We start from the raw sequence: 12,537 nt of genomic DNA, 5'->3' as shown, positions 1-12,537 counted from the left end.
AAGTACGTGACAAATTTAAGAAAGTTTTAAATCATTGTGGCTATACTAAATGCAAATTCCTTTGTGAGCACTTGTAATTGGAAATAGGAGTACTTACAGTAGAGGTTTTTTTAAGAATTAGTGAGTTAAAAACTACTTGAAGTAAACAAACAGTTCTGTATGATGAACATAGAGAACAAAGATCAAGACCTGTGTGATATGAGGAACGTGCTGTTTGAGGAGGAGACTGAAATTGGAACATCTTGGCTTAAAGATGTTGGCTTATTAAAAGTCTCTACTTTTACTACTGTATTTATACCACCGCTGAATTTTAACACCCCTGTGCAGCTGGGCTTTTGCTTTGGGCACTGAAATCTGCTTTGGGCACTGAAAAAATCAACACATATTTCAACAGATTGGAACAAATGAAGAGAAAGTTAATGAGTTGTCCCTGCTTTTCTTCCTCTCCCCCTTGTCCCTTAGCTGTTTATCGAGAAGGCAGAAGCAGAAGAGAAGTGGTTCCAGCGGCTGATTGCTCTGCGGCAGGAGAGGCTGATGGGCAGTCCGGTGGCCTGAGCAAACTGCTGTGACCATCCCATGCTGGTTCTCCATGAATGCTAAGAAATCCTACCATTAAATTGCTTTCTTTTTCTCTTTTGAGGGGATTTTAATACTCGGCGTGCGTTGTACAGAGAATAAATATTTCATCTGAATAAACAAGAATGTTCTATCCTCCGTTTATTTTCCTGCACTCATTGCTGGGTGACCTGCATCCCTGAGCTACCCGCTGGAGATGGGAAGGCTATCAGAGCAGTGTAATTTTCTTTTTTTGTACTGAATTCCTCTGGGGTGCAAAAAACCTGACAGCCCAAGGAGACGTAATGTTATACCTTCCAATCCAAAATAGATATATAACCATGTAGCAGTTTAAAGATAAATGGAAAAATAAGACTGTCAAAGAAAGTTCAGATTTACCGGCGCTCAGACAGTAGAGCACAAGGGATAGCACCCTGGGCCATTCCATCCTCTGCAGCTGGAGGAGGATTCGGGGCAAACGGTATCTCTGTTATCTCTTCTTCCTTCCGCTCCGCGTTACGGGAGCAGCTTTTGAATCCCAAACATCTGTGCACAGCCTCCTTGCTGAGGGGCTCTTCTAAATGAATGCCTTCAGCCGCCTGCTCCAGCCTCTGCCTGCTTCCTCGCTTCGGGTGGGCTGCAGTGGAAGGAAATGTTTTACATTTCCTTCAACATCTCCCCACCGCTGTCAGCTTCCGGGAGGAGATGTAAAGAAAAAGTCACGTTATCCTTTTGAACATATTTTTAAAGTTTTCAGCAGGTTTCAAGAAATATTACTTTCTGAGCAATTTTAAGCCCATTAAAATGTTTGATAATCTGGGAAAGATAGCTTTCTATGAACTCTTAATGGGAAATAATAAATCAATATTATTAATGGGGAATAAATATTACTGCACGTAATAGTACAGACCTTTGTTGAACAAGACTAATGACATACCTGTTTCTGTATAGAGGGACTGTTTCCAGTCTATGAAGCTTCTGTTTGTCCAGGTTTGACTTTAAAGACTATAAAAGATTAGACCTATTTGAACATATCAAATTTATCCTGAGTATACTTACAAAAAAAATCTGTCCATCATCCAATTAAATGCCAGAGATCAACCAAAATACAAACGTATTTCGTCTGAGGTACCCAGCAACGTGGTGAGAAAACTGTTAAATAAGCAGAGGACTAAACTGAGCCCCCACCTCCGGACACACCTCACTGGGAATTACCCAAATCAGCTTTCCTGGGGAAATTCATTTAGTGTTACTTTTCCTTGTTCTCAGATCTGTGGCGAAAAAAAAATAGAGGGTCATTCGGGAAGTGCACTTTGGTTGTCTTATTTTATTATGACTGATGGAAAAGGAAGATGTATTAAATCTGCATTCTAACACATTTTTACTTTTTCTTTGTGAACAGTGTTAGTTTTACTTGGTCCTGCATCAAAATGACTATCTGGGTTTCCAGACTACCTTGTCTGCAGCAAAAAGTGGACAAGAAATTGTTTCCCTTGTTTCATTTCAGCATTTTCAAATGGTAAATATTTGTCATTGCTCTGTTTTCTAATCTCCTTCTGTGTTTCTTTCATAGTAAATAAAAATTATTTAATCTCTGTATAAGGTGCAGGTGTAAATTCCTCTTTTTCACACATTATGGTGGATAATTTTGGTATTTTTATGGCAAAATGAGTCCTTTTATGTAATTCACAACCCTATAGGATATTAAAAAATTCTACAAACTGGTCTATTATAAGTAAGTAAGACTTAGTAACAGTAGAGTGTACCTACTATTGCTTATCAATCAAAAACTGAATTTGTCCAGCAAGTCCAAGCTGGAGGAGAATTCAGAGAAAGATCTGAAACGAAAATGGAAATAGCATTTAGGTAATCTGAACTGAATAGAAATACATACTGAAATATGCCAAACGTAATTTGAAACATGGAGCAAATCATGATGAAGTTGATTTTTATAGTTCCACTTGCAGATTAGTGATAATAACCAATAAATACTTGTTCAGAACTCAGTAGCCTTCATGAAATACAAAACTTGTTTATTGCCCCGGTGTCTCTGTGGAAACACTTGATTGAAGAATTGGGCTTTTCTGGTTTAGGCCCTATATTCTGTCACCCTCTCTCAATCCTTTCTTTGAACATTCATGATGCAAACATGAAGTTTCTGAAGTTACTGGTTTTGGGAGATGAAGGAATTGTGGGGATGGAGTTTTTACCTAGATGCTATCTGTTACAAATTAGAAAATGTACTGTCCTTGTTGGTACAAACCCGCAAGTTCATGCAATACAGATTTCTGAAGACGCCTAAAGCAAGTCAGTGATGAGCCCAAGTGATGAGCCAAGCTGAATGTTCAAAACACAAATTCTTGAGATGTGAGTGGCATTTTTGCAAGATCCATTTGCAGCCAGACTCGGTGCTTTCTGGAGCTGAGCCCCATCGAAGGGACACTGGATCAGTGCCCTGCCCTGCCAAGAACCTGCCCTCGCTGATTCCACAGCTTAAACCTTCAGCAAAAATAAACGCTGTTCCACTGCGTTGGCTCTTGTAGAGCAAAATAGAGGTTGTATAAAGCCAATCCATGGGGCTGTCAGTGTAAATGTTTAGACTGCAGCACTCTTGATTCAAGTTGTGCAAACTATTTCCTTATTTTGCTTTTACTTGAACAGCATCCTGTGATAAATTATTCATTTTCCTGTCAAGGTAGGCAGATATTTGAGTATCAGAAATGAAATATGGAAGAAGGCAGCAACCTCACAAATAGACTTCACTCTGGAACCAGCTATGCACAACTAAAGAGAATTTCGACAAACCTACCAATTAAAATGATTTTATGAGATTCTGACACGTTATAAATGGGTTGTAGCCAAATCCATGTTCCACCATTCCACATGTGGGGCCCTTTTGCTTGAGAAAAAGATAATGTGTGTTACCTCACCAGCCAGATACAAATCTAATTAACTATGTCGTAACATGGACATGAATCCCGTATCAACATAGGCAAATGAATCACCATTAACCTGGGAAAATGCACTGCTGACTCCCAACTCACACTTTTCCTGATCCAAAAAAGTGACACCTTTCGATAACAATTATTGCATAGAAACACTGAAACGCATCCTATTTTCTTAGGGTTTTTGCTTCTAAGGTCTTCCGATGTTGTCACAGTCAGCATTTCGGACTCTTGCCTACGGAGAGTTTATTTTTTGTCATATTTTCCACTTTGCTCCGTGCTCCTAGTGAAAGGGAACGGATTCCTGATTACAAAAGGGAAAGAAACAGCTTATCCAAGTAAAACACGGGGGTGTGGGGAGTGCCGTGCAGCCTGCAGAGCCAGCAGGACAGGGGTTTGTCACCCAGGGCTCGTGCCGGGGCATCTCTGATACCATCAGCTCTAACACTAAGTTCCTCCTAAAGCCAAATTACCTTAAATCTGACTCAGGCGAAGGGTGTGTAGGAGTGAAAAGATAATGCTGTAACTCGAGCCATCCAGAGTTCTGGCTGTCAGCAAAGACCTCTACCCCTAGAAATTACATTAGCAAACTCATTTCACTTAGCCTGCTGAACAGCCACTGCCAATTAAAATCAAACCAGGCTGATTTTGATTTGATAACTTTTAGGTAAAATGTTCACTAGCCCTTTCTGATTTCTTGAGTCATCCTGCATCTCCAAAACTATTTTTTTTATGATGAGAATTCCTTGAAAAGGAGCTGTGTTTAGTTTTTAAATGACTATTATTGTTACATCACTTCAGGAAGATTTTTGCTCCTAAAATAATGGTATCAAAGAAAACACTGCCAGCTAGGAGATCAAATTTTGCTACTTCTGCTTCAGTCGCTCTGATATGAGCAGGACTGGATGATCCTGAAGGCCATTTTCCCATCAGTAACCCAAAACCAACCTTCTCGATGATTACAGTTTTCCATTTGTCAAGTTACAAGAAGCGAGTTATTTTTAGTGGATATCCTTGAACTCAAGAAACCTGTTTCAGGAGAGATCAGCTTGAACCCATGACTTAATCCACACACGACACAGGGCTGTAGAGATACGTAAAAATAAGTAATGCTATAAGTAATTACTCCAGAATTTAAAATAATCACCATTTGTAATTTTGACTTAGTCCAGCATTGCCTACTCTGTTTTTATCTCCCTCCTTGTTTTACTCCTTTGCTAAGCCCTAGGGAAAAAGAGCAGCAGTGGCTGAGCCGGATTATGTGACGCTGGGGAGCAAGACTTAGACACTGAGTCACTCTGGAATTGCCACTCCGGGGTGAGATGTGACACGAGACGTCTACTCTTTCTGGAAGGAAGCAGAGGCTGAAGGGAAGGAGGGAGCTGAGTGCTAAAACCAGCGCTGAGCTGTGATTCCAGCCAGGCTCCCCCCATCAAGGTGTTCCCCTCATCAGCTGGAGACAGTTATGCCATGATTTAAACCCAGGTGAAAATAAATTGGCTACTTGGCTGTGGCTTTGCTTCTTCAGGAGTACAAGCTGGACTGGGGCTGTGTGGTGTAAGGGACAGCAATGGTAGGAGAAGCCTTTTGGCCCTTAGGCATCAGGTTTTCAATGCGCTATTTTGAAAAGGCTGTAGTTTAAAAGGTGTGAGCTGTGGCTGTAAAAATCTCATTCCCACTAGATGTCTCTGCCGTCCCAGAGCAGCGTCACACTGAACATCAGTGGCTCTCTAGAAAAGCCATAGAAATGAGCTGCATGGAGTCTAAATTTGCCCTTTTATTTCCTAACCAGAGCTAAAGTTAGGGTAACAAGACAGAGCAGTTTCTTTCACAGTTCCCTGATGCCTTAGAATCTACGTCTTTTCAAATAAAAATTACTGCTCGAAAAGGTAAGCTCCAAATATTTACCATCTATGTGGTGTGGTGCGGTCCCTGGGGGAGTTTGTAGGAAGGAGATTCTTCCCCTCCCACATCAACTAAACCAGCTGCTGGGGTCTGTGTTGCCCCGGGTGGTCCTGGCATGCCAGGGGGGACAGGAGGGACGGCCACCTTCCTGGGATGCTGCTGGTCCCCACATCTCTGGAGGCAGTGGCTGGATTTCCATGTTACAGTTCTGAAAGGAAGGCATAAACAAATCTCGTTAATTACTATTAATGGCAACTAAGTACAGCTAATATTTGTAAAAATGTCAAATGGCACTTTTGGATACCTTTCCAGTCAATTCCGGAGTATTTTTTTATAAATTTTTGTCGTCTTATTTCAGTATTCATACAAGTTACAGAGTGGGGCGACTATGTGAATTGAATACATATTTGAATAAAATATTAATGTAAATGTTATTACATGTCTACCTCTAGTTGCTTGCAGCAGAACGATGCTTTTATCTGACATTTACAAACAATTTATAACAAACTGCCTTTGCAAAAGAGGGAACGGGGCCGGCATCGCAGCTGGAATGTAATCAGTTCTGTAACAACACTGTCAAAAGGCCACTTCCACTAAAAATACGCTTAAGCCTCTGGAAATTGCACTGCATCTTCAGGCCTACCTGTAGAAGAACTTAACTGTAAGAAGTTAAGGATACCTCATTTACGCCGATACATTTTAAATTTAAATAGTAACTGCTGATCCTGACAGAACTGAGTGGGGATTGAGCGCTGATTGTCTGAGTCCGCTCAAATTACCTTCAACCTTGCCCCTGACATTGCTCGGCAGCGCAGGGCACGGCGCAGCCCCCGCCTCCTCCCCTACCAGCCTTTTTCCAAAACAGCTCAGACAAAAAAAGGACCTATTTTTAATCTACTGGGCTGCTTCTCAAGAGTTGGGCAAAGAGAGCTAAACGCTTTCCTACGCTTTTGGAAGTTGGCGGCTGCAATTAATGTAATTAAAAAATTAATTGTGTAATAAAAGCTGGGGTTTTTATTCTTTAGGTAAACAGTGAAAGCTCTTCTTAACAATTAAAACTGACAATTAATTCTGGCTTTACCTGTGAAACCAGCCATATTCTGAGCTGTATAAACCCAACGTTGTGATAACTTGTGCATGTAATACTTGTTTTCCACAGGACTAATTTAAATATGGTTTTAATAATGTCCACTCAACGAGTAAGATGAATTTTTAGAGACAAAGAGCCTAAGGCAGGCAAGACCTTTTGAATTAGTCCAATTACTTGAACAAACACAGTAACATCCGAACTGTGGTCACAACTTTTAAACGGTGGAGAAATTTGGCTTCACCTGGTGCAAACCAGCTGGAGCAGGAAAGCTTGTTTTTTGGTTTCCTATGGAAATTGGCTTTTGCTGGCCCTGGGTAAATCAAGCAGCTCTTGGTGCCTCAGCTGATTTATAGCCCTGCGTGTGTGTTGCTATACATTTTGCATTTTCCTTGGTCTGATTTTACAGCTTGAGGCCGTGGCCAAATTCTGAGCTCAACTTTGGCAATCTTCACCGTTAACCTGATAAAGATTTTTGCCCCAGGAATACGTTTGCTGCGTTTACTCAGCAGTTTGTTGCTGTCTCTGGTGAGGAGAGCAATGCCCCTGGTGGAGCAGGGTCTCTTCTCCTGTGTATGGGTTTGTGGAGGAGTCCGCCCCACCTCCTGTACGCGTTGCTGTCACCCAGATGGAAGGAAGCTGAAGGAAACATCAACACAAGTGCCAACTGGTTTTGCCCCAATCTTCTAAAAAAACACCACCTCGTGGATGCCACGGTGCTGAGACTAGAGTACAAGTTTTTTCCTCTCTCCCTCCCAGTGCCAGAGAGAGGAGAAGTTGCCAGGATTTAAGAAATAAATATGTCATCTCATGGAAGACTGTTCAAGTTCAGCATCGTTAACGTGTATTTATTTTTTGATCGTTTGGCCATTGGGAATGGCAAAATGAGATAGCTGCAAATTACTGAAGTAACTCAGGAACAAAACTCCCTCTGCTCCCTAATACTTCAACGTGTCCTGCCAAAGCTTTTCTAAATCAATAGTTACTGTACATGATGGCAACAGAGCCCATTTAAACAAATACTCTTTTTGGATCAAATCCTGGAATCAATGATAAACGCTCACACTGGGGGCAGGTCTTGACTGTTTGTTTTTTTTGTTATGTTGGGGTTTTTTTTAAGAATAAGAATATGTATATATTTACATGCCTCAGTTTTCACTCTGCTAAACAAAAACAAGCAAAGAAGATAGAGGGAAAGGCTGCGCAATTAGGGCTCATTAAAGGAAATGCTGTTTCACGTGGTGAAAAATTAAGCCCGGGAATTCATTTCTACAAGATGTAAGTAAAGCCAAAAACTTAGAAATTCTCCAATGGATTATTGCTCGTATAGATGATTTGAAAAGTAACATCCAAGTACTTTTTAAAAGAAAGAAAAGCTTATCCCGCAGGCCCTGGAGCTGAGTTTGTCTGGCGATGGTGCGACAGGCCACGGGCAGGCTGTGCTGCACACAGCTCTTGTGCAATATCTAGCAGCTCCTTACAAAACATCTAAACAGGGTAACTCGTAAATAGGACACTGGACACCAGGCAGATTTACCAGGTAATCCAATCTGGCAATTCCTACATTGCTTATATTGATATTTTGAAGGAGCTATTAAATAAGTAAACGATATAAAATACTGGTTTTTGCGAGGGAGCCAATCTCTCATGTTTCTGTGAATCTAACAGAATACACTGCCCCATTTCTTTCAGCTGTCTCAACGAAACACACACAAAAATATCTCATTCTTTTACTTTGCAGCTTTACAGATACGGAAGACTTTGAATATACTTGACACAAAATGAGGATCTCTCTTGCAGTCTAAATGATATTTGTTGCCCTGACAACAGCACGCAAGCATTATTTATTACTTCATACATTATTGATAATCCTCTAATTTGTGTGTGATGGGAGGAAGTTGGTCTGCGAGTAAGTTATAAATGGAAGGTTATCAACAACTTGTAGAAGGGGGTGACGATTCTATATATAGCCAGTCCCAGTGCACGCTCTGCTGATGCCACAAAACGTGTCTCTGACCCACCGGGGCTGCAAGTACAGGGTTAGGAATCTCCTGCAGCCATGAGTTTCTACTGCAGTCTGTGTATAATAGTAATTTTTTTAAAAATCAGCTTCAAAGACAGAACAGTAGATTTTAAGGATATGTCCTGATGATATACTGAGCCCAGAGTGTACACAGAACTGTTTTCTATCACAAATTCTTGGGTGGGAAAATGGAAAAATTTGGAATAATAGTAAAATACAAAAATTTCTTCCTGTAAAAAGCAGGAATTAATCTTCCACAGACTGCATCTTACAAAAAATATGGTTTGACTGATCTGCTTAAGGCTGACGATGTACTTCTGAAGAGGTATTATATATTTCATCAGAGACAAGAACAAAAAGGCCTCTGGTTAACACCAAGAGATAATTTTACTTCTCCCTTGCTCCATTTACTTCATCAGTAAATGACTCATGTCAGCCCTGGCATCTTTCAGCACCAGTGAAGAGACTGAGAGGATGTCTCATGATTCAGATTAGATTTCAATAGAAAAGTCTCCTGCTAATGAACTAAGGAGTATTTATTAATTTTTTTCCTGAGTGTCCTCATTATTTATGCAAACTGGATATTTCTTTTTAATGTTACTTTTTAATTTTTATATATATTTATTTTTAAAGCAAGGGAACTTTGTCATTTATTAATAATAATTACATCTTGTAAAATCTTGCTAGCAATATTGTCCTTTGGTGTACAATCTTAAAGTGGGTTCAGGCTCTCATTCTCATAAACCAGTTGCTGGCTGGCACTTTGCCTATTTAAACACATATGCAGGAATGCAATTTTCACCTCCAAGTGTTAAGCATCCCTACTGGTTAAAAATAATCCTTGTAGAGAAACTGTAGGTGATGACTACCCAGATATAAAGGCAGAAATATTTCTGTATTTCTCAGCAATTGCACCAAATGCTTTCCACGTATTTTAGCATATTTTGCATAGCTGTGCTTTTCTAAACAAGTTGATCACAATCAGGATCTTTTTTCAGTGCCACTGTGATTGATTTGTACTCTGGATGGAACAGAAAACATAAGCCAAAGTGCAATAGCTACAGAAAAGAGCCGCTCAGTGTGAAGAAGTGTTAGCAGAAAATGTTTGGGGCAGGAACCTAAACACATATCTTTGGAACTGAGAGAGAACAGAGAATTATAAATACCAACAAAACGTCAATATGGCAAAATGACCTTTTGTTCTAGATGAATATGTTCAACAAAGCTCTGAAGTCTGAATCAGATTTAAATAGTCATATCACCAAATTGAGTAAGAATTAAGAAGATAAATTAATTCCTAAGGGAAATCACTGTAGATCTCATTAGTTCAGGAACAAGATACCTTAAAACTTTTAATTAAAGATAATATTTACTGCAAATGAATAAGAGTTGGCAGGTTTCAGCAGAAACCATAATCTCATTTATGCAAAGTTTTCTTATATTAAGGCAGACATCATTAATCTCATTGGAGATGCCCTCCAGACTGACAGTGCTGTAGCACCGAGGTGATTTCTTACAGAAGTCTTTTTATCTACACAAAAGAAATCTAACTCAAGCAGACACAAACCATAAGAAGGCCTGAGCAATTAGAGATATCACTCTGTGCAAATAGAGTACTGACTTTATCGTGTTAGTGAGCCTCTCATAATGAGCTCACTTCTAACGGGCCCCATCTTCCCACTAGCAGCCAAAAAATTAGCAATAACTAGAACTCATATTGCTTAGTTATCTACACAGTAATCCAGCTCTGGATCTGCTCTGACTTGGAAAGAAATTTCATCTTTTGGAGTTGGAGTCCGCAGAAAATTAAACAGCAAACTCTAGATGATTTGATGTACTCTGAACAGCTGTTGGAAAGCTCCACATTTCTGTTTCATCATTGTACAGAAGAGGTTTGTTTTTACAAGGCTGAATTCATACAAAGGCTCCACGGCACTAACTGAATTTGTAATCTGTTTTGTATCTGTGCTCAGAAACTGTAAATAGATACTGTGAAAAAATACCTAGTTAGGTTGTGGTAGAAGACTGCAAACAAGTTAACCAAACCAAAACAAACATTTTGAGAAGATAAAGCTCCAGGGGGATAGGAATTCACATAATTTTGTATCTGACGAGCTATGTTAAAGAAAATTCCCTTTGCTGGTTTGTGGCAGGTAATAAGTGAACATTCTAGCACACCATGTCATGGATATTAATGAATTGCTATAATAGCAAAACCAAATGGATCCAGGGCATCTATTAATCAAAATATAATGACAAGTAATTAATAAATAAGCACTGTATATGACCTAATCACTATGGTAAAGCTACTGCTTATTGCATTTCTAGTACGAATACATTCCAGCTTCAGAGGAGTTTTAAAGAGCTTTAAAATCTGTGGGTTGAAAGACTAACTACAGTGTAGAGGATGATATTACTACTACAATGTTTGTAATATTTTTGTGTGTGGTTTGAAACAAAGCTTGAATTCTGTCGCTAAGCAATAAAAAAGTTCTTTGATAACATCATAACTGGCGCGAGATTTCGTTACAAAAAGCCCCAAAGCGGCAGAGTTCACTTCCATGACTACCGCCTGATTTGTTTTATTTGCTAATCTTTCATCAGAAATGTACAAACAGTTCACAGACTTCACCTGGATAATCAATGGGTAACCCTTTTTCTGTCAGGCTTCCCTGCCCACTAGTCAGTCAGTATAAACGTTTCACTGTAACAACTGCTCAAACTTGGGAGTGCATCTTAAGGCTGCAATATCACCACTTGCTAGGATCTAAAGAGAAGTCTACATCAGTAGACAGCAAAATCAATGCTCACCCGATTACAGATATTTTTCAAAAATATTGCAGGCTCAGTTCATTCATCTTTTATGTCGGTTTTCCACTATGGGCCAAATACCAGCAGAGCTGTTTCTGCAGCATGATGGATCTTATTGGAACGAAGGATCTACTTTCATGACTGCCATATAAATACTTCAATGCTGTCTAATCCCACCTGTTTATCTGGGGCACGCTTTCTATCTTTCCCCAAAAGAACTGTGATATTGAAAGAGATGTGAGGAGAGGAGGGAAGAGCCTTCACCTGCCTCTCAGCAGGGGAGGCAAGAGAGGAAACAATCCTCATGCTCACAGCTCTGAGAAACTTTGCCATTTTGATCAGGAGAATTCTTCCAAACACATAAACGTTTCTCCCCACAATTATCCCATTTTACGAAGAATGAAGGTGACATTCCTATACCTCTGGTTCTTTTAAACTGCTCTCCATCAGAAGGAAGTTTATATAACCACAGTTCTTATACACACCCATACACATTCACAACCCTTCCGCTCTTCAGGCAACCTAGGTAACATTCCCCAGGTATTTGCTCTGTTCTTTTACTGAAACCTTTCTTTGACAACCATGCCTAGCACCAGGGTTTGCTGAGGGGTTTCTCCTTTACAGCCGACCGCGGGACTCCTTCTTCCTGCCAAGAAGACAAAGAGCTCTTTTTTCCCTTTCTGTTTAACCAGTAATCCTAACCAGCCTCACCCCCAAAGCTGGTACACTTAAGCAATACAGAACGAACTGCTGGCCAGGAGGTAACTACCTTAAAGCCTCAGCAATCGGATATGCCTTGTGCGTGCTTAGCTGGTGCGGAGTGAAAGGTAATCCCGAGCCACAGCCGGCTGCCACGCAGCCAGAGCCAGGACCTGCGGTCAGATATCCTTCCTCCATCCCGGCCTCCGTTTTTCCTCGCTGCTATATTTCGCTGGAACAGCTATTTATGGCTGCTTTTCGCGCAGGCCGTTGGTGCGTGCCACTGAGGTGCCGTTGCTCTCCCAAAGGCTCCCGCTCAGGGGAGGCAGCCCGCCTCGCACAACACGGTCGCTTTATTTTACTGCCACCTACTGGAAAAAATATAATAATTCTTTTTCAAATTGCTAAGGACGGGGCAGCGGGCGGCAGCGGCCAAACGCCTGACAGGAGTCGGGGTGGAGGCCGGGCTTGCTCCCCGGCGGGGCCTGCACCCCACCAAGCCGCACCGGGCC

General features: G+C 40.7%; 2 protein-coding genes across 2 annotated transcripts in view; both read left to right on the top strand.

Moving 5' to 3' along the window:
- The window catches only part of RSRC1 (arginine/serine-rich coiled-coil 1), a 187,837-nt gene extending 187,126 nt beyond the window's left edge, over positions 1 to 711 (top strand). The window contains exon 10 of the mRNA XM_014945888.1: positions 463 to 711. Within this exon, the coding sequence (XP_014801374.1) occupies positions 463 to 555 (93 nt within the window). The 3' untranslated portion in view covers positions 556 to 711. The remainder of the gene's footprint in view (positions 1 to 462) is intronic.
- An 11,561-nt stretch (positions 712 to 12,272) lies between these two features.
- LOC106890150 (cuticle collagen 8-like) overlaps positions 12,273 to 12,537 on the top strand; it is a 643-nt gene continuing 378 nt past the window's right edge. Inside the window, exon 1 of the mRNA XM_014945767.1 lies at positions 12,273 to 12,515. Within this exon, the coding sequence (XP_014801253.1) occupies positions 12,273 to 12,515 (243 nt within the window). The remainder of the gene's footprint in view (positions 12,516 to 12,537) is intronic.

Source organism: Calidris pugnax, unplaced genomic scaffold (genome assembly GCF_001431845.1).
Source record: "Calidris pugnax isolate Ruff unplaced genomic scaffold, ASM143184v1 scaffold111, whole genome shotgun sequence".
NCBI classification, from domain to species: Eukaryota; Metazoa; Chordata; class Aves; order Charadriiformes; family Scolopacidae; genus Calidris; species Calidris pugnax.
Note: the sequence above shows the minus strand (reverse complement) of the source record. Positions and strands in the feature narration are given on the sequence as shown.